Genomic DNA, 25,915 nt, shown 5'->3' with positions numbered 1-25,915 from the left:
TAAGCTCAGTTTCTAATGTATTTAAAGCTAACAAAAGGAAACACTGCCCTCAAACCCACTTCTACTCAGGAAATACTGATACACAATCCTGTAACTCTTTATATAACTCTGATATTTTCCAACATTCATTAAGTATCTCATCTGATTTTGGGTGTACTTTTCTCAGTCATGTTCCCTTCTACAATCTCCATTTGTGAAAGTTCTTTTTGGCAACCAGATTTTCTTGTCCAGCATATTTCTTTTTGATCATTTTAAGTGACAACTAGATAAGAATAAGCTCGATTTATTCCAGTGGGGTTTTGATATGTGCTTGCAGTCAATAACATTTTAATAACATTTACTAACTAACTTTTGAACTTTAAGAACAATATTGATACTCTGCTTTTTTCGTAAACAAATTTCAAACTGACTTTATTATTAGTTGTATTATATTCTTATCAGTTTGTCAATAAATTACAAAGGTTCCATGGCAGGCCATATCATTTAGCTATAATAATACATGAGCATTATATATTATCTATTATATATTGACCTGCACCATGCCCTCTTATCACCTAATTTAAGGGTTTGCATATGAAGGAGCAAGGACACCCCTCCTGCAGTCCAATTTGCCAAAGGTAGTTATTGTCACTAAACATAGAATAATAATATCTGATGACAAGCACTAACATTTGTAGTTGCATTCCATTCTAGCTATTAAATATAGGGGTGGGCAGAATTTGCGTAGCTGCATGACGCAAAGTTCTGTGAAATGGCAAAAAATCTCCGCAAGCACACGGAATTCTGCATGCTCGCAGAGATTTATTTCTTGTATTCTGCCTAGTGACCTTGTAACATTGCCACAGCACCGAAAGGCGCAGAGATCCTTTGAGTGAGCTGTCCATCATAGTGGGTAAAGGGCTGGAAGACTTGCATACCGCTGGTGTGTGTGGGGCGGGGAGGGCAGGGCTTCTATTCAAGTTCACATGCCTCTTGTTAATAAAAGGTCCGAGACCAATAAGAGCAGCAGATGAGGAGAAAGAACCTCCTGGTCACAGGAACTACACGGGGATTGAGCCCGAGAAAGTCATGGATGGAAAGACCTCCATCACCCAACACAGCTAATGTTTGACTGTAGATATGGGGAGAAAGCACACCTGCCCAGCCTCGACCGAGCTCACAAATTTTTGGAGCTGATTAATGCGTTACCGATTTTGAGCTGCAACTCAGCTGCTTCATTTATATCTCTAAGTGCTTCCTGTTGAAGTTTAATTTTTGGGACAGGAGCATCGTGCCAGAATGAATCCTGCCCTGCATATTAGTTCAATAAGATGCCACTGTGTTGCGAAATATCTCTACTCAATGGGAGTACTTTCTGCTGGCTAATCATCAGTAAGTGCTACCTCCGTGGGTAAATATATAGTGCTTTTCCTACACTACAGCTGCGGGCCAGAAGAGTTGTCTCCAGTGACCATGGGTGTCTGTAACTTTGCCACCATGCCGAAAGGCACCAGGGTCCCTTGAGTGAGCTGTCAATCATAGTGGGTAAAGGGCGGGAAGACTTGAATACTTCTAGTATGTGTGGGGCGGGGCAAACAGGCAGGGCTTTTATGCGAGTTCACCTACCACTTGTTAATAAAAGGTCAGAGACCGATCAGAGCAGCACATGAGGAGAAAGAACCTCGTGGTCACAGGAACTGCACAGGGACTGCGCTCAGGAAAGTCATGGATGCAAAAACCTCCATCACGCATCACAGCTAATGTTTGACGGTAGTTATGGGGAGAAAGCACATCTGCCCAGCCTCAACCGAGCTCACAAATATTTTGGGCTGATTAATTTATTTATTTATTTGTATTTATTTATTTATTTATTTGTAAAGCGCACCACTCATCCCGAGGGATATCACGGCGCTGGAAGCAAAAATACGAGGCCTGGCTGCTGAGAGGGGGTGCGAGTCATTTAATGTTTAGAAAATAGGTGAGTTTTTAGTTTTTTCTGGAAAATCAGGTAGCTGGGGGTGAGCCGTAGGTCCAAGGGGAGTTCATTCCATTTCCTGGCTGCCAGATATGAGAAGGAGCGGCCTCCAGTCTTCACCTTCTTAATACGCTTAGTTCTGGCTTATGCTTGGTGTAAGGAGCAGAGGCTCCTTGTAGGGACATAAAACTCAATTTTCTCCTGGAGGATCTTTGAGCCGCTTAAATACAAGGCTCTGTGTGCATGGCAGAGCAGTTTAAATACTGCTCTTTGACAAATAGGTAGCCAGTGGAGACTTTTCATGCACATTGATGCAGAGCTAAATTTGTTTTTATTGCAGACCAGTTTGGCTGCGGCATTTTGAAGTACATGCAGCCGCGCAAAAAGGTGCTCATTCATGCCCACGAACAGTGCGTTTCCATAATCGAGCTGACTTATGAGCAGGGCCTGTGTGACTGTTCTTCTGCAGTCCAGCGGAACCCAGGGGAAGAGTCTGGATAGCAGTTTCAGTGTTGCGAAACCTTTACCGCAAAGGGCCCGCACATGGTCCTTCATGGAGAAGGGCATCATCGATAAGAATGCCCAGGTTTCTTACCCTTTGTTTAGGGACAGGGGCAGCTCCGAGTGTTTGTGGCCACCAGGTGGCATCCCAAATTAGTTTGGCCCCTCCAAAGAGCAAGATCTCCGATTTCCCTGCGTTTAGTTTCAAGCAGTGCTCGAGCATCCACTGTGCCATCTCCGAGAGGCAGTTGTGGAGTTTTATTTTCGAAAATTCTGTTTTTTCCCCCAGGGCTACCATCAGCTGTGTGTCATCCGCATAAGAGCAAATTGCGATTCCCCACTTCTCGCAGATTTTGGCCAAGGATGATACATAGGCATTAAATAGGGTGGGGCTCAGTGATGCTCCCTGCGGGACACCATAGCTGATGGCGCTTGGTCTGGATTGGAACTGACCTAGTTGGACTATTTGTGTTCGGTTACTAAGGAATGAGCTGAGCCATTTCAGAGCTTTTGAATGAATTCCTTTTTCCTAAAGGATTTCCAGAAGCTTGTTGTGGGAGACCGTGTCGAACGCTGCCGACAGGTCTAAAAGTATAAGAGCTACGGCTCCTCCCTAGTCCGTGCATGCTCTGATGTTATCCAACACTGCCAGTAGCGTAGCCTCTGTACTATTGTTGGCCCTGAAACCAGTATGTGATGGGTCCAGTCCACCATTCATTTCTAGGTAATTTGAAAGTTGTCTGTTTACCATTTTCTCCATGACCTTGGAGAGGTATGGCAGTTGTGAAATTGGGCGATAGTTTTCCGGATTAAGGATGTCTAAGCCTGCTTTTTTGATCAGGGGAGTTACTATTGCCTGTTTCCGGGTATCGGGGAAGGTGGCAGTCATGAGGGAGTGGTTAAGAAGTTGAGTAATGTATGGGCAGAGGGTTGGTGAAATCTGGGTGAAAATAAAGTAGGGACATGGGTCAAGGGGGGATCCTGACCTTACTTCGCCCATTGTTTTAAGACCTCTGCCTATGTGAAGGGCGTGAAATCACTTAGAGCTGGTGATACTTCCGAGAGTGGAGTTTGGAATTTCTGAATAGTTATATCCGCTTTTGTGGTGGGGCTAAAAGTACAGTAGATTTTTTTAATCTTGTCTGAAAAGAAGTTGCTGATTTTCTCGCAAGCATCTACTGAAGCGGGTAGAGTTTGGGACATGCTAGCTGGTTTGCTTAGTTCTTTCACTATGTTGTATAGCTTCTTCGCTGAATTGCGGTTGTCATTTATACGTTGTGCATAATAGGTCTTCTTTGCACTCCTTATGGCGTGATTATAAGTTCTGAGTTATACTGTAGCTTGTCAGTATCCAATTTGGACAGCCTCCATTGATGTTCAATATTCTGACATTTCCTTTTTAATGCGTTACCGAATTTGATCTGCAACTCGGGCACCTGCTTTATTTATATCTGTAAGTGCTTCCTGTTGAGGTTTAATTTGGGGGATAGGAGCATCGTCCCAGACTGAATCCTGCCCTGCATATTATTTATCCAAGAAGATGCCACCGTGTTGTGAAATACCTTTACTCAACAGGAGTGCTTTCTACTGGCTAATCATCAGTAAGTGCTACCTCCTTGGGTTAATGTATAGAGCTTTTCCTACACTACAGCTGCGGGCCAGAAGAGTTGTCTCCAGTGACCATGTGTGTCTGTAACTTTGCCACCACCCCAAAAGGTGCCGGGGTCCCTTGATTGAGCTGTCCATCATAGTGGTTAAAGGGCGGGAAGAGTTAGATACGGCTAGTGTGTGGGGCGGGGCAAATGGGCAGGGCTTCTATGCCAGTTCACATGCCTCTTGTTAATAAAAGGTCAGAGACCGATCAGAGCAGCAGATGAGAAAAAAAGAACCTCCTGGTCACAGGAACTACACGGGGATTGCGCTCGAGAAACTCATGGATGCAAAGACCTCCATCAGGCATCACAGCTAATGTTTTCCGGTAGATATGGGGAGAAAGCACACCTGCCCAGCCTCAACCGAGCTCACAAATGTTTTGGGCTGATTAATGTGTTACCGAATTTGAGCTGCTATTTGGGCGCCTGCTTTATTTATATCTGTAAGTGCTTCCTGTTGAGGTTTGATTTTTGTAACAGGAGCATGATTTCCGTTCCGCAGCGGATCGTGGAATTTTTGTCAATTACGTGTTCCGTGCGGAACGCGGATTTGCGGAAATTTTGCAATATCCGCGGACGGAACTGAATTTGCCGCCCACCCCTAATTAAATGTAGGGCTACAGTAGGATCTGTCGGTGCTGGTGCCCAATGATGATGGTCACTTGAATTGTGCGGACATGGGATCCACCAGGGTGAAACCTATTACATTGGTTTTCTTGGAGTGTAGGTTTACCTCACTGGATGACATCAAACTCTGGATGCGGCTAGGGTAGTAAGTTTGTTGCTAATGATCGCCATCACCTTCTAGTACTTTGATGTCTAGATGTGTGTCACTGGTGTACAGGTGGAAATCCAAGTGAAAATTACGATCTCATTCCTTATCAACTAGATTAGAGTTACGGTGTATTGGCAGGCAGGATTAGAGGTTCATTCTGTTGTGAAGACACACGTCTCTACTTCTCACATATGCTCTCTTCATTAATGTTAAATCCCACTATAAATTTGCATAAGCATTTGAGGGTATTCAGTTGGCATAATGCACTACTCAAACGTTTGCTCACACACATTTTTACTTCTTCAGCAGATTTAAATTTGTTAGAATGTAGATAAGTAAAATATGCATGATTTGCCTTTGCAGCTTACTAAGGCGTTCTTAGGAGCTCATTACGATGGCGGGTGGACATCAGTCCGCCGGCCATCGTTGCGGTCCCACCACTGCAATTAGGATGTGCCCGCCAGTATTTAACATTGCGGACCCTGCTGCTGGGTGCTGCACCATACGCAATGCTAAAATGCCATGCTGTGCATTTACCTGCACTACGTGGCAGGTACCATGTGGTGCCTGCCGCGCAGTGTAGGGAAATACCGGGGGTACCATGGGTACACCCCCAGTGCCCCCCCCCCCACACTGAGGGGGCCCGCAATGGCCCCCCAAAACCAGCCTTGCCTGTGTGGACAGGCGGAAAGGGATATCCTAATTCCTACGGCGGTGCCTGCAAGGCACCGCTGCAATGCTGGCCTGTGTTTTGGTCCGCAAGGTGGGCGGAAAAAGACTGCCTTGCAGAACTGTGGCAGGCAGACTTTCCGTCCGCCTGGGACAGATTGGGATTCCCACAGCCATCCTAATTCGGAGGTGGGAATATCCTGTGTGATGGCGGAAGGACCGCCGGCCCGGCATCCTAATGACCCCCTAAGTTCCTAGACTTGCATATGATGTGTCATTACTAGTTGCATCTTCAACTGATCTGGGCTTCATCAGCAGTCAGTCGCGGTGGAGCTGCTGGTACATCTAACTGTCCCATTGAACATGCTTATCATTCTAGATGTATTGTGGGCTTGCTTATACACATCTAATTAACACTGTACCTGTTTATGGCCCTTTGGAGGATGTACCTGCCGGTGTACATGTGTATAATTGTAAAATTGATAGTTTACCTACCCATCATTGTGTATTTGTTGGTGCACATATCTATTGAAGGTGTAATTGCTAGTTTATCTGTGAGTGATGAAGTAACTGCAGTGAAGGTGGGTATGTTGTATCTGTTTGTGCACTTGCCGGTGGTGGCGTAGTTCCTGGTGCACATATTCTTAAGTGTTTACCTGGTGGTGCACCTCTCTGTGTTGTGTATTAGTCTGTATTTTATGGTGTACATTTTTGCACACCTGTGGCTGATTGTCTGCCTGCTGGTGTACTTCTGTGAAATTGACGTTGCTGGTGCATTGATGCAGAGTGCCTATGTGCTTTACTAAAGCACGTTAGTATATGGTGTTTGTCGTGGAGAGCTTGTTCTGCATGTAATTGTAAGTCATCTAATATTTAGTATGTTCTCCATGTTGTCCAGGAGTTATATGACCAACGTACGACCAGTGGCAGCGATTGGTATGAGACGAATATTGGCGCTTCCGGACATCTCGATCTGACCACCGCACTCCGGGACTTCCGCAGCCAGTACGAGAATGTTGCCGTGAAGATTCAGCTGGAGTCTGAGGAGTGGTACAGCTCCAAGGTATCCGCAGGCCAGAGAAAGGACAGCAGGTTTAGGCACATGTTGACATAGGACGGAGGGGACAGCTGAGTAACATATCGAAGTGGAGGGTAGAGAGGGATTGATGCAGAGTATATATTGTGTGAAGTGTGTTCCTAATGTGTGAAAGCTACAGGGTGAGGCCATGATGGTATAGGTGCATATAGTGAGCCATAGGGGTGGATGAAGAGCAGTAAAGGGGCTGCATTATGAAATAATGATGTTAAGAAAATGAAGAACACTTGAATCTGAAAAGTGAGACAGAGTTGAATGCGAGGTTCAAGAGGCTGCTTGGTGCGACAAGGATAGGAAAGGCTGAGGCACAGAGGATTGTGCTGCTGTAACAGGCACCGATGGGAGGCACTGATGGAAGTGTCTGTTGAACCAGGCACTGATGGCAGGAACACCAAGCACATCAAGTATTGGCCTCATTGCTGCACAGAAACGAAAGTGAGGGGAAGGCAACAAACTACAGTGGCACCTGTGGAGGTTTGAAAGTTTCAGGCGTAGCGCGTGCTCAAATTTCAAGAAGTGAGTGAGCTTGACTGGGTCAAGCGAGGTTTTGGGGGTTTGAAGGGTTGAAAGTTTGGAGGTTTGTGTGTACCCCCTGAGAAAATGTTTGAAATGTGGTAAAATAGTGCACTTTACATCTTTTTTTTTCATAACATTTATAAAAATCAAAATTACTGAAGGGGCACGTAGTGTTCCAACATTCTGAGGCATAAGACAGACGGCCTGACCTTCCTCAGGAGTAAAGCACCTGCACTATGATAATAAAAAAATGCTAGCAAAATAGTGTTTTTTTAACAGAATTTCCCTTAAAAATTTAAAAAAGACATAAGTGAAACAGGTACTTTAGGAAATGAACTAGAATGTGGCCTATTATTTATCATACCATCTTTCTAGAATTCAACATTATCTTATTTTTTCCATCATGTCCCTTTCAAGAAGACCTATCATCATATTTTATACTCGAGAGTAACAACGCAGGAGCAGGGTAAAAAGCTGCTCAAATCTCACAATCTCTGCACCATGCCACACCGTGCAGGAACGGGGTGCAATTCAAGGGGGGCACAACATGTGCCCCGGCATGCACCCCTAGGCTCAGATCCAGCTGGAAAAACCTGTTACGGCCTTTTATTCGGCATGTCTGCCACCCTTTTAATGGTGGTCTCACCTCCATGAAAAGGGGGGTGGATATGTAGGTTAGGATATGCTCGGCGTTTGCTGGCATCGGCACCACCAGCATATTGAGGCCAGTGACAGACCACAGCGCAGTGGTATCCTTGATCCCAGCAGAACCGGCAGTCTCGTGGCAGTCCAACCTCCACACTCCAAATATGACGGGTTGACTTGCAGGGTTGGCTGTGGTCGGAAAACCACCGTGAGTTTGGGCGGTCCTGAGGACTGCTGTACTCGTTATAAGGCTCTAAGTCTAGGAAGGGCACAATCCTACAATTGATGGTTCCAAAATGACTGGTATTAGACTTCATGTATCACAACCTCTCCAAACTAACAATCAGTAATCTCCTATACTTTATCCATTAATCCCACCAAACATCTGCATGACCTTACATACTACCCACAAATGATCACACCTAACACCTACTAATTTAATCTACCACAAAGAAATCAGAATATATGCTTCAAAAGGTTTTCTTGATAGCACAAAAACAACACTTTGTCAGGGGTAGTATGTGCTATATAAATGCAATACCAACACAATTACAACTAAATGGGCCATAGGTGGGCCTAAAATGTTCAACATCAATAAGCCTAGAAGAGGAGCTGGTCAGTCTCTTGCTCACACTTAAATACACTGATGTGCTTACGCACACACACACACTCGTCTTCAGTCACTCAGTCTCTCACACATACAAGCTCATGAAGAAACACATACACTCTTTTATCCGTTGCATGCACACATCATTAGAGAATTTTTGTGTTTCATTTCCCTCCTGCTCCTTTTGTAAAATGCTTCATGGACCACTCAAGTCACACAGCTCTCTACCAATGAAACGTACAAGGCCTGGAGCCGCATGCACAATGTGACAGTCCTCACCAGGCCAGATTGGATCCTGTGTGGTCAAGCATCATGTAAGTGTGGCGTAAGGCCTTACCATTTTTAGGTATAGCCTACTAGGCTCTGCACCTGCTGTCTGTTGCAAGATGTATAGTCAGCTTACAGTGGGCATATAGCTCCCCATTGTTTACCGTTGGTTGCCTGTGTTGTCCCTACTCTTATGCTTGCTTCAGCTTGTGTGCTTTACTTCCTCTTCTTGTGTTTGTCCCTCTCCCGGAGCATGGACATATTATTTGGGTCTTTCCACTGCTTATTTTCCAAGCACTACGTACTTCTTTGTTTAAGCACTCCATGAGAGGGCATGTATTTTACAGCTGTCTCCCTGTGTACTTCTCTTCTTCCCTATGTGCTCTATGTTGCTCTCTTTCACCCTTTAGTTTTCTCCCTCCCACCCCGCCCCGCTCCATATTGCTCTCTCTCACCTATTTGCTTGTCTTCGGTCCATACTGTGTGTTCCACCCCTCTGTGCTATCCTTGTTGCTTCCCTCGCCTGCATCCTCCGTTCTTACTTTGCCCCCTGTGTTGCTTCTGCGGGTCCTCATGTTGCTTCTGACCTTCATGTTACTTTCGCCAGGCCCCACTCTCCAATCATTGCGTTGCTTCCACCCATCCAAAATAAAAACATGTAACACATTTTTTTTTAAATTAATCCGATTCAGATAAGTAAATAAAACAAGCATTTGCAATGCAATAGGTCTCGCATTAGGAAAGTTTGAGCTATTGGTATTGTAAATTACAAATTTTGTATTTATGTGTTGGTTTTGAAAATAGCTAAATTAATAGCTTTGTCATTTACAATGCCAATAGTTTTAACTTTCACAAATGTGACACCTCTAGCATTTGTAATGCAATATGTGTTGTATTTACGTGACTTAGATGTATTGATATTACAAATGACAATGGCTTTTATTTTTTGTTAATAATTAATACTTAAATAAAAGTTATTGTTTTTATAATGGCAATAACTTACATTTTTGTAAATAACTTTTGTGAAGATTATGTTCAGTTTATTTTATTGTTACGAAAATCCAATAACAGAAGTGAAATATTAACATCTTTCTGTGACATTTGTAATAAAGCTTGAAACATTGAGAGACCATATTTGAACCAGTTGTTGTTGAATGGTTGCACAGACTGATGTGTTGTGGTGGCGCTGAGTGATGTTGTGGTGGTGAACGTGTGATGTTGTGGCGTTCAGTGATGATGTGGTAGCGCATGGTGATGTTGTGGTGCCCCTGAGTGATGCTGTGGTGGTGCTGAGTGATGCTGTATGCTATGCTATGTTTTGTTTTGCTATCCTATGTTTTGTTTTGCTATGCTATGTTTTGCTATCCTATGCTTTGATTTGTTATGCTATGCTATGTTTTGTTATGCTATGCTATGCTATGTTTTGTTGTGTTTGGTATGCTATGCTTTTTTTTGCTATGCTATGTTTTGTTATGCTATGCTATGCTTTGTTATGCTATGCTATGTTTTGGTATGCTACGCTATGTTTTGCTATGCTATGTTTTTTGTGTTTTGTTATGCTATACTTTGTTTTGCTATGCTATGTTATGCTATGTTTTGTTATGCTATGCTATGTTTTGTTTTTCTATGCTATGTTTTGTTATGCTATGCTATGTTTTGTTGTGTTTTGCCATGCTATGTTTTTTGTGTTTTGTTATGCTATACTATGTTTTGTTATTCTATGCTATGTTATGCTATGTTTTGTTATGCTATGCTATGTTTTGTTTTTCTATGCTATATTTTGGTATCCTGGTGTGTGTGTGTGGTTGAGTGTGTGTGTGGTTGTGTGGTTGTGTATGTGTGGGGTTGTGTGTGTGTGGGGTTGTGTGTGTGTGGGGTTGTGTGCGTGGCGTTGTGTGTGGGGGTTGTTTGTGTGTGGGGGTCTGAGGGAGCACTGTGTGAGGGGGCATTGTGTGAGGGGGCAGTGTGTGAGTGGTCTGCATGAGTGGGCAGTGTGTGAGTGGGTTGTGTGTGTGAGTGGGTTGTGTGTGTGTGTGGGGGTGTGTGGTTGTGTGTGTGTGGGTATATGTGTGTGGGGGGTTGTGTGTGTGTGTGGGGTGGAGTGGTGTTGCTCCAGACTGAAAGCGCTTCCCCCATAGAGATGTCCCCCGGAACAGGAGACTGTGCTCCAAATAAAGACCTCGAGAAGTGATGCAAAGCTCCAGCTGGGTTTTCCAGCCCTCAAGCAATGCTGGCGCGAAGCCATTAATAACGGACACAAGGCGTGTGACGAGGATGCCCCTCGAACGCACACGTACCGCCCGGCTAGGTGCAGTTTTCTAATGTATAGCTTTGGCAATCCTTGGACCTTCGGTAATGCCAATAAAGCATTATTGCATAGCATTGCATTGTATCCTTGACTGTTTACATTCCTGGCCTACATACATTATGCAACGTTTCTTTGAAGTTACCAGTCCGGACAGTTGTTGTTGTTTGTAATGACTGCTTATCACCTTAATAACTCTCCCTGTCTCCACCAGCCCCCTCCCGCCCGGCCCCCGCAGGTCCCCCTCCCCTTGGTGTCAGGGCCCACCGAGTTGCCACATGGCCACTGATAAGAGTGATGGATGGGCTGTGGCTGGCTCCACTGGGACCAGTGCTCGGCTGGGAGCATCTTAGTGCACCGGTGGCCAGGAGTCTGGCAGTGTGAGAGGAGGAGAGAGAGGGAGGGCACTGGAGAAGTAACAGCTGCAGGAATGTCTCAAAGGACAAACAAAACAAACAAGCATTGGAAATGCAATAGGGCTCGCATTAGGAAAGTTTGAGCTATTGGTCTTATAAATGAATTTTTTTTATTTATGTGTTTAAAATAGCTAAATTAATAGCTTTGTCATTTACAATGCCAATAGTTATAACTTTCGCAAATGTGACACCTATAGCATTTGTAATGCAACATGTTTTGTATTTACGTGACTTAGATGTATTGATATTACAAATAACAATGGCTTTTAATTTTTTTAAATAATTAATACTTAAATAATTTATTTAATTTGTAATGGCAATAGCTTAAACTTTTGTAAATAACTTTTGTGAAGATTATGTTCAGTGTTTTTTATTGTGACGAAAATCCAAGATCAGAAGTGAAATATTAACATGTTTCTGTGATTTGTAATAAAGCGTGAAAGCTTGAAAACAGCTTGAAACATTGATAGAACATATTTGAACCAGTGATGCTGTGGTTGCGCTGAGTGATGCTGTGGTTGCGCTGAGTGATGCTGTGGTGGTGCTGAGTGGTGCTGTGGTGGTGCTTAGTGGTGCTGTGGTGGTGCTGAGTGATGCTGTGGTGATGCTGTGGTGGTGCTGAGTGATACTGGGGTGGTGCTGAGTGATGCTGGGGTGGTGCTGAGTGATGCTGGGGTGGTGCTGAGTGGTGCTGTGGTGGTGCTGAGTGATGCTGAGTGATGCTGTGGTGGCGCTGAGTGATGCTGTGGTTGCGCTGAGTGATGCTGTGGTTGTGCTGAGTGATGCTGTGGTTGCGCTGAGTGATGCTGTGGTTGCGCTGAGTGATGCTGGGGTTGCGCTGAGTGATGCTGTGGTTGCGCTGAGTGATGCTGTGGTGGTGCTGAGTGATGCTGGGGTGGCACTGAGTGATGCTGGGGTGGCGCTGAGTGATAATGTGGTGGTGCTGAGTGATAATGTGGTGTTGCTGAGTGATGCTGGGATAGCGCTGAGTGATGATGTGGTGATGATGAGTGGTGCTGTGGTAGTGGCTGAGTGATGCTGGGGTGATGCTGAGTGATGATGTGGTGATGGTGAGTGGTGCTGAGTGATGCTGGGGTGGTGCTGAGTGATGCTGTGGTGGCGATGAGTAATGCTGTGGCATTCAGTGATGCTGTAGTGGCGCATAGTGATGTTGTGGTGCCCCTGAGTGATGCTATGTTGGTGCTGAGGGGAGCGGGACGAGAGGAGAGAGGTAAGAGGGTAGAGAGTAGATAGGAGAAGAGAGGTGAGAGAGAATAAGAGAGGGGATAGAGGAGAGTAAGGAGAGGGGAGAGTGAGGAGAGGGTTGAGTGAGGAGAGGGTTGAGTGAGGAGAGGGGAGAGTGAGGAGAGGGGAGATGGAGAGGAGAGAGGAGAGTGAGGAGAGAGGTGAGTGAAGAGAGAGGGTAGTGAGGAGAAAGGGGAGTGGGGAGAGAGGGGAAAGAGAAGGAGGGGAGAGAGGGATTGGAGAGTGAGGAGAGGGGGGAGTGAGGAGAGGGGAGAGGGAGGGGAGAGGGGAGTGAGGGGGAGAGAGGGGAGAGTGGTGAGAGGGGACAGTGGTGAAAGGAGAGTGGTGAGAGGGGAGAGTGGGGATAGTGAGGATAGTGAGGAGAAGGGAGATTGAGGTGAGAGGGAGGTGAGTGAGGGAGGGGAGAATGGTGAGAGTAAGGAGAGCGGAGAGATAAGAGGGGCCACGCATCCCTCATTTCATTCTTCTGTTGTGGGCAGTGGAGTATCTTTACTCACTATTGTTTGGTGAGAATATTAGAAGCGTTTCTGCGCAGAAGATTTTACGCCTCAGGAAGTAAAATATCGGATAAACACGTCCTGTTTGTTTGCAGCGTTTCTAAAAAGTGAAAACAAGCGGCAGCTACAGTAAACAGCGCAGTCTGGCGAGGAGGCGGCCTGCTGGGGACAGGGTGTCAGCCTCCTCCCCATTAGAGGCACAGCGTGCTCATGAGTCATGGCGAGTGTAAAGAGCAGGCGATGGCGCAGGGTTGTCAGCGCCTCTGGGCAATGGAGGAGAGAGTCTAGAATTCAGCAAATGGAGCCTGACTTTTTTGCACAACAGTACAAGCTGCTGTGCTACATAGCTTAATGTAAAATAAAAAATAAAAAATGTGGTCAGATCGTGTCATATCGCTTTTTTTTTACTTTAAGCTATGCAGGTACAAAGAATTTAAATTGTTATTTTTCCTATACTTAATGCCCAGTGAAGTTACTAGCGTGCCAAAGTGTAGCTAGCTGGAACGCGGAGCATGGACAGACTGGTGTTACGGCCAGAGGTGCTAACTTTGAAACTGGGGAACCAGATTGTAGTCTCGGCACCAGATCAACATCCTGTAATTCTGGGCAAATCAAATAGCCGCCCCTTGCCTGAAAAATGATGTGTCCTTCTGCAATGTAACTGGTGCTCATCTAAATCATTTAAAGTCCTTCCAGTGGACTCTGCGCTATATAAAACAAGCTATGATTGAGGGAGGCAATTAGCAATGGGGTAGGGAAGGGGCATGCAGTGACAGGATCTAGGTAGTGAGAGACAGGCCAGCAACGAAGGGGAAGAAGCATGCAGCGACAGACGTGAGGTCGTGGTAGGGACAGGCAAGCAACAAAATAGAATGTGGACGCTGGACAGTGAAAAAAAAAACATGGATATTACAAGTGCAAGGCCAGTGGAAGGACACTGGATGCTGAAAACATTTCTTGAGCCAGGCGCCACAGCAAGAACAAAGACGTGAAGCCAGACAGGAAGCTGGAGGGAGGAGGCACTGACCAACAGGAAGAAAGGAAAAACGAGTTTCGTGGGAAACAACTAGTAGTAAGTAAAGGTAAGTAATGCCAGGGCTCTAACCCATTTAAGATTTTTTTTCTCGTAACAAGAGATTTTGCAATCGCCGTCTAGGCTTAACTCACACTTCTAACGCACAAAGTCGAATCACACATTAAAGCTATACTATTTGTGCAGGCATTGGGAAAAGGTCAAAATCCACCTAGGACAAGGAGAAATACGTAAAACTTGTACAGTCAGAAGGAACTACATATGCATATTAAGCCAAACAAAATCTATAAACACAGCCCGATAACAAGACTGAGCTATACAAGACTTATGTAAGCACATCCGTAGGCCAAGCAAAATCCACGACAACAGAGAATCTCCATGTGTATGGATCCAAACAACTACACAAAGCAATGCTAAATCTATAGCCAGCGAAGTCAAATGTAAAATAGGATGTGCAACCAAAGCCAAGACGTGAAACAAGCCCTCGGCATTGCTGTGGTGGGGAGGGGGGGGCGGGGAGAGGCAAGAAGGGAAGAATAGGGGAGAGTAAGGGTGACGAGACGCACGGGGAGCAGCAGCCTTTGATGTGCCGGCCGGCCGTGGGCAGTGAATAATTAGGGGAGGAGAAATGCCAGAGCGCACGCTGGGGGAAGCTTGTGGGAGGAAGGCTGGTGGCTTTGATGCGTGCACTCGCTTTTTTCACGGCCACAGCATCAAATCGCCCGTTTGGTTAAGCTCTCATTAAGCCCCAATATGTCTCGACATCTGCAATGCGCAAGGGCATTGGCAGAGGTCGAGCCCTAAGAACAAGCAGACAGATATGCCGAATTCGAAAAGAGAGCGTTTGATGTACCCAACGATTGTAGAGCTTGTTAGTGTGGAATAAAACAATATAGAGATCCTTATGGTTTTTTTTTTTTAAATGTGGTGTTTTCAATATATCAACTTTTAAGGCTAAGGGACTGAGAACGTGCTAAGAGCAATGTACACAAAGTTTGGCTGTACCAAAGTACTGTGTTTTCCTTGTGTAGTTTTTAATATTTTGAATAACCCCCTTTTCACATTTCCAGCACCTGTGTGCACTGTTATGTTATGTTATGTTAAAATCAATTTATAGAGCGCTCGTACGCCCGTGGGCTTCATGGCGCTATAGGAAAAGTGAAGAATCCGTCCAACATAACACTGAGCTAACAATGGCTAAAGGTAGGCTTGAGAGAACAACCAAGTTTTTAATCCCTTACAAAAGGTGAGCAAATCCTTGCTCTGCCTAATCGGTAAGGGGATGGAGTTCCAAAGTGAGGCTGCTAGATGGCAAAAACAGCAGCCTCCCTGTCGCTTCCTTTTGAAGCGAGACACCTCCAGTAGGAATTTTTGCGCAGAGCGCAAGCTTCTGGTGGGTATATATTTAGAGATCAGGCAACGAATAAAGGCAGGGCCTTTATCTTGTGTGGCCTTGAAGGTGATACAACCTACTTTAAAGGCTATGCGCTGGGAGATCGGAAGCCAGTGTAGCTTTTCTAGTCCAGGTTTAATAGAAGACCATTTTGGCTGTTGTAGGATGAGTCTCGCCGCCTGATTCTGGACAAGTTGAAGTCGCTTCAACAGGCCCACTGGAAGTCCCAAATAGACGCTGTTGGAATAGTCCAGGCGGGACATGACCAGAGCAATAGTAACCTGGATTAAGGCAGACTGGGTGAGAAGGTGAGCAATTTTTTTTTATTTTCCTCATTTGGAAAAAGCTTGCTGAGACCACGGCACCCACCTGGGTTTTTAAGGACAGGTCCGAGTGGAGCGTGATGCCTAGGCTCTTTACAGCAGTGGACCTTACAGGGGGGATGCCCAGGTCTGCTGGCCAGTAGTTATCACTCCAGCTGGATAAACTGTTCCCGGGCAAAAGTAGTTCTGTTTTGCCCGGGTTAAGTTTTAGATGATTTTCGTTCATCCAGCATTGGATGTGTTTCATAGTGTTCTGAAATACGGACACAGCATCAGGGATGTTCAGATGAAATATTAGCTGTAAATCGTCCGCATAGTTGAACACCGTGACATTAAACTTCTTAAGGGAATAAAGAAGAGGGCGGAGATAAAGATTAAATAATAAGGGGGATAATGACGACCCCTGCGGAACTCCACAGGTGGACGTATGCCTAGTGCCTTTAAAGTTGCCCAGTTGACACTGTATTGTGTTTGTTTTAACATATTGCTTTAGCATACACTTTTGTTTGTTACGGTCCTGCCATGCACACTAGGGGGCATTTTCCAAAAACATGTTGTTGCTGAAAACGTGAACTTTAAGAAGTATTACTGCTTTCAGGCATGGGAGGGAAGGAAGGATGGACAGGATGGAGAGAAGTGCACACAGAGAGTGAGGGAGCGAGACAGAGAGAGAGAGAGGGAGAAGGAGGGAGTACTTGGATAAGGGCATATAGTTATACAAAAGCAAAGAGAGTTATTACTTCCTGTTCAAGGCTATGAGAGTCATAGCCTGTGACCCAAGGTCACAGAGTAAATACAAGGGAGAGTGCCGCGACCGCACCTTTCTAGTAAGGCTACACTGCAGGGATCAGACTAGTGTCGTAGGAAACAAGGAAGGACACCTTTTAGACATTTATCCGAAGAAGGTAGAAATATAAACAAAACCCTTAGACAGTTTAAGCCTAATTAATACCAAAGGACAGTTATGTTTTCATTTCCAGCTCCAGGTTGGAAATGCATCTATTTTGAACATTTAATCTACAGCCAAACCGGATGTCAGCATGCCTTTTAGAAACGGAGGTCAAATGTGTCTCTCACACGTACACACACAGTTTCACAGCTTAAGACAACATTGCTTTAAATAGTGGTATTTGACAACATGCACTTTTGGCAACAATAACGCAGATAGCTCACCGCAAATGGAGTTGGAGAGGAGTGCATTTAAAAGAGAGAGACGGGCGGAGTTAGGGGTGGGAGGAGAGGTGGGGAGATCGGGCATTTGAGGGTGAGAGAGAGTTTGGCGAACAGAGACAGGCAGAATTTGGGCTTGAGGAACAGGGTAATTTTAGAAGAGACAGGCAGACTTTTGGGGTGGAAGTATGGATGCTGGGTTTAAAGCATCTCAAAGTAATACTACATAAACACGGGAAAACCAACAAGGCTTTACACTGCCGCTAAGATGCCGAGGGTTACAGGGTGCCTGGGTCGTCAGCGCAGCTGGAACAGTTCGGTTAGGAATTTGTTAAGGTTGGCTTTTGGGAAATGATGCAGGAAGCAGCAGCGGAGAGGTGGGAGGGAATTCCTTCTTCCGACCCCAAACATGGATGAGTGTGTGCTCGGAGCTTGGGGAGCAGGACACTGAGCCGTGGCAGCGCTGCCAGTCTCCAGGAGCATGGGCGCTGTATAAGGCCACCCACTGCCTATATGAAAGGGTGGCACAGCTGAGAGCACGGACCCGACCTGCTAAGCCACCTTCAGTTCACTCCTCGCCAGTAACAGCACAAAACACACACATGTTTTACATGGGTTGCCAAGTAAGCGCCTAGAAACCCACTTCTGGTTGAGCCATATCAACGGGGTATGCAGGCGATCCATGAATTATGGGCACGTACATTGTCTAGCTCAGGGTCTGCAAGTGCCAGCGGGTGCATAGCGCCTATAGCTCTGCAGCGCTTCCGCTCCGGAACATCGGTTAGTGGCGGGCTAGAAATCTGTTAAGGACGGCTTGTGGGAAATGATGCAGGAAGCAGCGGAGGAGAGGTGGGAGGGATTTCCTCTCTGCAGCCCCAAGCATGGATGCGTGTGTAAGCGCTGTGGGATGGAAAGCGGCGCACGAGTGTATACATTTACAAAACAAACATTGGCAGCAGTGCCGGGCGGCGAAATACAATAATAAAAAAAACAAGCTGTTTCTAATGTTTTAAAAGTACTGCTTTTAATGTCCAGACTTACCTCTCGGGGCTGAAAGCCGTGGAACATCTGAAACAATAGACTCTATTTGACGATCTTTCGTACCTATTGAAAAACAAGTGAGAAAGGGTGGGGGTGTAGTGAATCGTCGACAAACGAGAAGCGGTAAGGAGAAAAACAAGTCGGATGGGGGTGGGGGGAGCAGGGTAGTGAGCATATGGGGTGTGAGTGAGGCCAAGCGCGCGCAGGCGAAGCATCGCACTTCAAGAGCTTGGTGGTGTGTGAAGCTTTGTGTCGGATGGGGTGGGGGGGCGGGGGAGCGAGTGGGAGGTAACGAGCATATGTTAGGCCAAGCGCGCGCTTACGAAGCGTCATGCTTCAATAGATCACATAAACTGCATGTAATCCGCTTGGAATCCGCTTGTTCAAAGAGTTTGTGTCAAGTACTATAGATCTCGACATCTGCAATGCGCAAGCACATTGGCAGAGGTCGAGACCTAAAAAAAACACCAGCATCATTTTGTAGGTGCACGCATGCGTGGTGTACACGTCTACAGAAAGAGGCAGGCAGCTGAACCAAAGGCATTTTTTTATTGAGTTTTATGACATTATTACAGAAAACATCGTACACTTCTCAAGAGGTGACAGTATATATCCTACTGGGGTATGTCCTCACGGGTGATACAGCACTCATAATACAAGATTTGCAATACAAAATATCCTTAGTGGGAAGGATTACATTCAAAGTAAGGGACGTGGAAGTGTGAGGATAAAACAAGGGTGACATTCTATCATAAACCCCCCTGGGAGGATTAAGGAGTATCCCCAATGGTAGCGAGACATCTAACACCCCTCAATAGAAGTGCATTTTTTTAGGCAGTAATACAAAAACACAAAGCTGGGCAATGAAAGAAGAAAAAGAATGAAAAGGGAAAAAGAAGAAAAGACTGAAACAGAAGAGAGAGGGAGAAGAGAAGATTATGTTGTGTAAGGTCGACAGGACCATCGGCATTCCAGAACTGGATATAGACCCCACCTGAAGGTACCTGAAGTGCAGTTCGCATGTGCGCTGTGTGTTCTTATTTATTTATTTATTTATTTTATGCGTTTTTGTATAGCACAGACTTTACCCGAAGGTGTCAGAGCGCTTCACAATAGGATCAGAACTGATACATGAGGAGAACATTACCAGTGAACAAATTACAAAAGCAAACGTTAAGTTACATGAGGCAAAAATTACAATTGTGACCAAACAAAATACAAGAGGTAGCAAACGGTGCATTACAGGAGGAAAAAGTGACATGTGTGCAGGTTACAAAAGCGTACAAAGTACAAGTAGAGGTATAGTGCTGCAATATATGACCACTCAAACACAAGAACAAACGTTACGTAGGCATGGGTGGCACTTGTGCAAGTATCTAAAGCAAACAAAATGTAAGAGGTAGCAAACAGTGTGTTACAAGAGAAATGTGACGTGTGCATATTACAAACGAGTACCAAACACAGGTAGAAGAACAATACTGCAATAAATGTCAGAACACACTGGGAAGGCACTTCCATAGTCATGGAGAAAAGGATTCTCTATAATGGAGGGTCTTCCTTCAGATAATAGAGAGGGTGTGAATTACATTTGGAAGTGTCTTTGAAGGAGGAGAACTTTGAGGTCAGTTTTGAAGGCCTGGGAGGAGGTGGTGGCCTAGAGCTGAGGTGGAAGTGAGTTCCAGATTCTCACCGCGTTGCCTGAAAAGGATTGGGCCATCGATCTTTCCTTCTTGAAAGTGGGAGGTTCAAGCAGTACATTTTCTGCATTACGCGATGGTCTAGAGCATCCAGAGAGTTTCAGTTTATTCACCAGGTAGCAAGGAGAGGAGGAGTGCAAGGCTTTGTGGGTGATAGAGGCAGTCTTGTAGATAGATCTTGCCTCGATGGGTGCCAGCGGAGGGTGGATAGCATGGGTGTGATGTGGTCGCTTCTTTTGGCCCCATAAATGAAGCGAGTTGCTGAATGGAGAACAGATTTAAGGGGGGGACAGGTAGAATTTGGGGAGGCCAGTGAGAAGAGAATTGCAGTAGTCTAGTCTGGAGAGGACCAGCGATTGGACTAGGGTTTTACGGTCTTGCTCCGGGAAGAAGCGATAAATTCCCCAAAGAAGGCGCAGTTGGTATCGAGCAGACTTTCACTGGAGTTGATGTGGGAGATTAGATTGAGTTTTTTGTCGAGTATGACACCCAGGGATTTTGCGCTGTCGACAATGATGGGTTTATTGTTAAGTAGATTCATCTGATCCATCCATGATTGAACCAGGGGAGGAGAGAGTGAGGAGGAGAGGAGGAGGAATTCAGTTTTGGAGGGATTCAGAATCAGTTGATGTGTTGACATCCAGGTTTGAATAGAGTCCAGAGTAGAGCTTAGGACGGAGAGATCGTGAGTGGAGGCAACCTTGAGGTAGATTTGAGTGTCGTCTGAGATGATAGTGGACCCCGGATTTACTTAGGAGATCTCCCAGTGGTTCTAAACGGAGATTGAACAGTGTGGGTGCAAGTATAGAGCCTTGAGGAACACCTTGACTTACCACTGAAGGAGGTGAAAGACTGGTCCCTATTTTGATCATTTGGGAACTATCAGAGAGGAAGGAAGCAAACCATTTAAGCACAGTGCCCTCCATGTACATTCTCTGTTGAAGAGTGTTGAGGAGAGTGTTGTGATTGACAGTGCCAAAGGCTGCAGAAAGGTCAAGGATAATTAGAAGACAAGACCCTCCCGAATCGAGTATCAGCAGCGCGTCATCAATCACTTGCAGCAGGGCTGTTTCAGGGCTGCAGTTTTGGATGAAGCCGGACTGAAAATTGTCCAGAAGATCATTGTCCTTTATATGACAAGAGAGTTGTTTCGCTACACATCTTTCTGTGATCTTCGCAAGAAAGGGTAGGATAGTGATGGGGCGGAAGTTGTTGAGGTAATTCGCATCAGCAGTGGGTTTTTTAAGCAGAGGGGTGACCTGCCCAGTTTTGAAGGGGACAGGAAGGGAGCCTTGACAGAGGGAGAGGTTGACTAGATTGGTCCAATAGGGAAGAGAATGGGTATAGAAGTCAATGGCAATGACACTAGGAATGGGGTCAAGAGAATGGTTGGAGGGCTTTGTTTCGCGGATGCAATTGAGGAGGGCATCTTCAGAGATGGGGGTCAAAGTTCTGCCAAATGACTAGTGATTTGCGCTCCTCTTAAGGGATAGGATGAGCGACCTGATCCACCAGTGATTTCACTTTTTCGTCAAAGAATACAGCGAAATCCGCTGCTTTCTTTGTAGAATCCTCCAGCTTGGAGGTTGGGGGAGAGCAGTTAGTATTCTTGATGAGATCAAATAGTTTTTTGGGTCTATTTTTGGCTGAATCAAGGAGGGTTCTGAAGTGTGACGCTTTCCCAAGGAAGAGGTGCTTGTGGTACTTGGATCTTGCTGAAAGAAGGGTGGTCAAATTAACGGTGGAGGGCACTTGCCTCCATTGTTTCTCCAGGAGTCTTAGGTGCTTCCTTTCTTCATAGAGGGATTTGTTGAACCACGGTGCTGAGGGAATGGGCCTTTTCTTTTTGCTTTGGAGAGGAGCTACGTTATTGATTTCGACTGCAAGGACTGTGAGGCATTGGGAGGTGAGTTTGTCAACATCTAGGTTCGGGTCTAGCCTTGGAAGTGACAGCAAAGCTGAATCACAGAGGGAAACAGTGTCAATATTTTTAGTGTCACGGAAACAGGAGGTAGCCCTCTTAGGTTGGCCAAGAGTTATAGAGTGTGTAAGGTGAAGAGAGAATGGGATGAGGAGGTGGTCAGACCAGTCTACATGAATAGGGGTAGCGATAGAAAGCATGCCTGCTTTAGAAATAACAAAGTCCAGGATTGGGCCCTTGGAGTGTGTTGATTCTGTGCAGTGTTGGATAAGATCATTTGCAGAGAGGAAGGTGGCCAGTGAATTCGCGGAAGAGTCTTGCGGTAAGCCCCAGTAGAGATTGAAGTCACCCACGAAGGTCTGATTGTCACTTTGCGAGTCTTGGTCGCTGATGAAGTCAGTGAGTTCCTCCATAAACGAAGGGCCGCTGCCAGGCGGGCGGTAAATGGCATGGAACCTGAGGGGTGAGCGATGGTGTAGTTGAAGCTCAAGAGATAGGCATTCAAAAGTGCGGAAGAAGCTGATAGGAAAAGCCTTAAGTTGAAGGGAGTTTCTAAAGATGACTGCAACACCTCCCCCAAGTTTGTCAGTTCTGTCATTTCTAAAAATAAAATAGACTGTGGGTAATAGGAGATCAAACATAGAGTGAGAGGTATCGTTGAACCAGGTCTCTGTGAGGACGAGCATGTCAATATTGCGAAGGGTGATGGTATCGGAGAATTCAAGTTTGTGTTTTCTTGCTGATCTACAGTTGTGGAGCAGACAGCGCAGCTCTGTCAAGACTGTTTTGGTGACGGGGCACTTGGGCTATGAAGAGTGATAGGGATATTGTACTTAGACGGGGGTGCACGGGTGGGTTTAGGTGGATGCTTGGCTCTGACAGAGGAGATGGTCGAGTTGAGGAAACGTGGCGTTCAAGGGCTTGTGTGAATTAACGATGGTTGCAGATGACTAGTTATGCTTGGCTATACTGGGGTGTGGGGGTGAGGTGCATCTCGTGGGAAGGTGAGAGTTTTCCAGAGGAGTAGAGGTGTAAGGAAAAGTGGAGATCTTGGAGCTTAAAAGTGAAATGGTAGCTACAAGCTGGGAGATGGAGGTGATAAGAGAGCCTAGCTTATTTTACAGAGAGAGTAGGGCAGAGCACGGAAGGTTGTGTGGCTGATGGAAACAGGAGGGGTGAAATTGGTGGTGAAGACAGGGCAGGAGGAGGACAGGAGGAGAGTTGGGGTCTAGGGTTCATAGGTGGGGAAAAGTGGAGGTTGAGAGCGGGAGTTGGTGTATCAGAGGTGCAGGGCGGGTTGTCTTTGTTGGCGTTGCAAGAAGGAAATTAATTAACCCCTTCCGTGCTCATGACGAGCTGAGCTCGTCATGAGTTGCGCCGCTCGCATGCTCATGACGAGCTCAGCTCGTCATGTAACGCGACTTTTGGAAAAAAGCCGCACAGCGCGAAAATAGCGGCCGCACGCATGCGGTTAAGGACAAATTTAGGGGGAGATGGGTGCGGCTCAAGGCGGTGGGGTAGAAGGGGAGGGGAGGGCTGTGTGGAATCATAGGGAAGTGGGAGGTTAGGGCGGAAAGGAGGGGAGGTGGTTGGAGAGGTCCTGTCAGCTAGGCGATGTGGCTGTGAGGGAACAGTCATCCGGCAGAGTGAGTGGCTTTGGGAGAAGGGGAAGTTGAAGAAAGGAAACTGTTCTGCTGGGCCCGAGGGAGGGAAATGGAAAGGGTTACCAAGGGGGGAGAGGGGGCAGCATAGCAATGCTGGAGGAGTGGGGGGAAGGAGAGAGATGCAATGGGTTTGTGGAGAAATCGGGGTAAATAGCGAGGGGAGGAGGGGGTGGAGAATAGGAGGAGAGGGAGGAATAAGGGGAGCGTAAGGAAAGTTAACTGGGGAGAAGGTTGGAGGAGAGGTGGACTAAAAAGGGGGGTTGTAGGTACCGCTGGTATTTGTTGGGCCCTCCAACTAGGTATACATGATGTCCTGGCACTAGATGATGTTTACAAAGGGAATTGTTTACATATGACAGGGCCAACTGGACCACTGTCAGAACCATCACAAAGCAAATTTAGTAAAAGTAAAACAGGTCATAAACGAACACCCAGTCTCCACTGGTGATCCCTGAACTTAGCATCAGCCTGTAGCAAAAACCACATTTGGCACCAACCGCCCATAATCTCAACAGACTAATATTGGACCCTAATCTCCTGAGAATCACTAACATGAGGGGCATAAAGCCCAGGTTGGAAAAAAATCTCACTAGCATAACCAAAATATGCAAGACAACCTCATCATCATGTAACCATCTTTAGAGGTACTCAGAACAGGGTGCGTAAATCATACTACTTGAAAAACATTTCATACTACATGAAAAATATTTCCTAGCACCACAAAATCGTAATAGGGCCTGAAGCCCTGTATCCAGAATGTCAGCTGGCACTAAGTGCTGCGCAGCTGTGAGGGAATGGGGCGAAGTAGTGCATCTCACTGCAAACTCAATCAGAACTGTCCCCACAGATAGAGTGGCCTAAACGGTGCAGCTGGCATTACTTGCTGCACAGCTGTTAATGGCCTAAATGGTGCAGCTGGCACTACTTGCTGCACAGCTGTAAAAGGCCTAAATGGTGCAGCTGGCACTACTTGCTGCGCATCTGTAAATGAGGGAGAGGCCGCCAGGGCACTCAAAGTGTCCTTTAAGTAGATAGGAAGAAACTTTGCAGCTGCCCACGCTGTTGCTGCACTTGATCTATTGACCGATGGTAATGTTTTATCAGTAGCACATGGGCGATGTTAAGAGGTGAGTTCCTGAACCAGATCTGTGGGATAATGTCAATTTGCCCACTCCAAGATGGCCCCCAAATGCAGAGGGTGGAACCAGCCCATTTTACTCTCTATGCATGAGTGAATGAAGGCAAGGATGTGCTGGCAGGCTCCCAGGCGAGGGGTCAGCATAGGGGTGAACCAGGGCTGTGAGCCAATAGCAACTTGGCATTGATCTGGCCTCCACGATCTTTAATTATTTAACAGATATCACTACCATTTCCGGATTTACTGTTGGTTTTATTTCCTTGGCAAGCTCCAACACTAGATCCATCAGAACACATATCCTTTGAAACTCACGCTATAGTATAGCAGCTCCGAGCAGACCAGCCAAAGGGGCAACATCTGGTTTCAATCATAGGACGTCAGTTTTCCTTTTAATAAGCACCCTGTTTGTTCCAGGTGGCTAGCAACCTTGATGTAGTGACTGTGTGTTACGTATTTACAGTAGGGCAATGACATCCGTTACACAACCGTTACGAACCTGCATTCGTTAGCTTTGCAGAGATCTGAAGATACTATGCCACTCTGTGGCATACTGTTAAAACCGCTCTGATCCCTTAATTCGGTCGGTATTCCAAATAGAAATATCTGATAGAAGCCGCTCCGGGACAAAGGAAAAGTCAGCCCGAAGATTATGCCGCCATTTTGACATCAGGTAAATAGACGCATAGAGCGTTTAACGAGTCTCTGGGCCAAATTAGCAAATAAACACCTCACCGGAGCTCAGATGATGATCCCAGGATGAAACGCTACCCTTCAGCAAGGCACAGCGAGTCCTTGTCGCACCTCCACCGTTCGCATCGCACCGTCGGCTTCATCTGCCCTTTTTAGCCACCATGCGCTCTCGGGACAGAACCTCGCCCAAAAGACAGAAAAATGCCAATTTTGCCTCAAGTACATATATACATCGGCTCCGCTGGAGTTCTGATCTTGAATTTCATGCTCCGCGTGAGTATGAGCTGCATTTTGACAGTGATGGCCCACTCTGCACTTATACTTTCAGCCCCCCTCCTGTATGGCCTGTGAGTGCCGCTAGTTTGCTGCCGAGGGTTGGAAAGGAGGTTTCAGGTGGAAAAACAGGGGCACCAATGAGGTGAATAAAGAGGAGGCAACGTACCTGCTGCAGCTCTGGTGGCGTGAGCCAGTGATGTTCTGTGACCTGATTGCATCTAAGGTTGTTTACGTTTCTGCAAGTATTTACCTAGGGAGGTCCTATAGCACCTGTACCCGGCGGTGGAGTGAAGCCTCGCATATATTATGTTATCAGCGCTTCTAACACAACATGGCATGCTGTACTACTTTTTGAAAGGGATGAAAGGGATTACTGAAGTTAATTTCCACTACATCAGAACCA

The 25,915-nt window shown here is 46.1% G+C and overlaps 1 protein-coding gene across 1 annotated transcript in view; it reads left to right on the top strand.

Moving 5' to 3' along the window:
- Positions 1 to 25,915, top strand: part of LOC144828364 (uncharacterized) — a 219,813-nt gene that overhangs the window by 57,037 nt on the left and 136,861 nt on the right. Inside the window, exon 4 of the mRNA XM_078686480.1 lies at positions 6,450 to 6,614. Within this exon, the coding sequence (XP_078542606.1) occupies positions 6,450 to 6,614 (165 nt within the window). The remainder of the gene's footprint in view (positions 1 to 6,449; positions 6,615 to 25,915) is intronic.

The sequence above is a fragment of the Lissotriton helveticus genome, chromosome 1_1 (genome assembly GCF_964261635.1).
Source record: "Lissotriton helveticus chromosome 1_1, aLisHel1.1, whole genome shotgun sequence".
Lineage (NCBI taxonomy): Eukaryota > Metazoa > Chordata > Amphibia > Caudata > Salamandridae > Lissotriton > Lissotriton helveticus.
The sequence above is the reverse complement of the archived record's forward strand: the minus strand, read 5'-3'. Positions and strand labels throughout refer to the sequence as shown.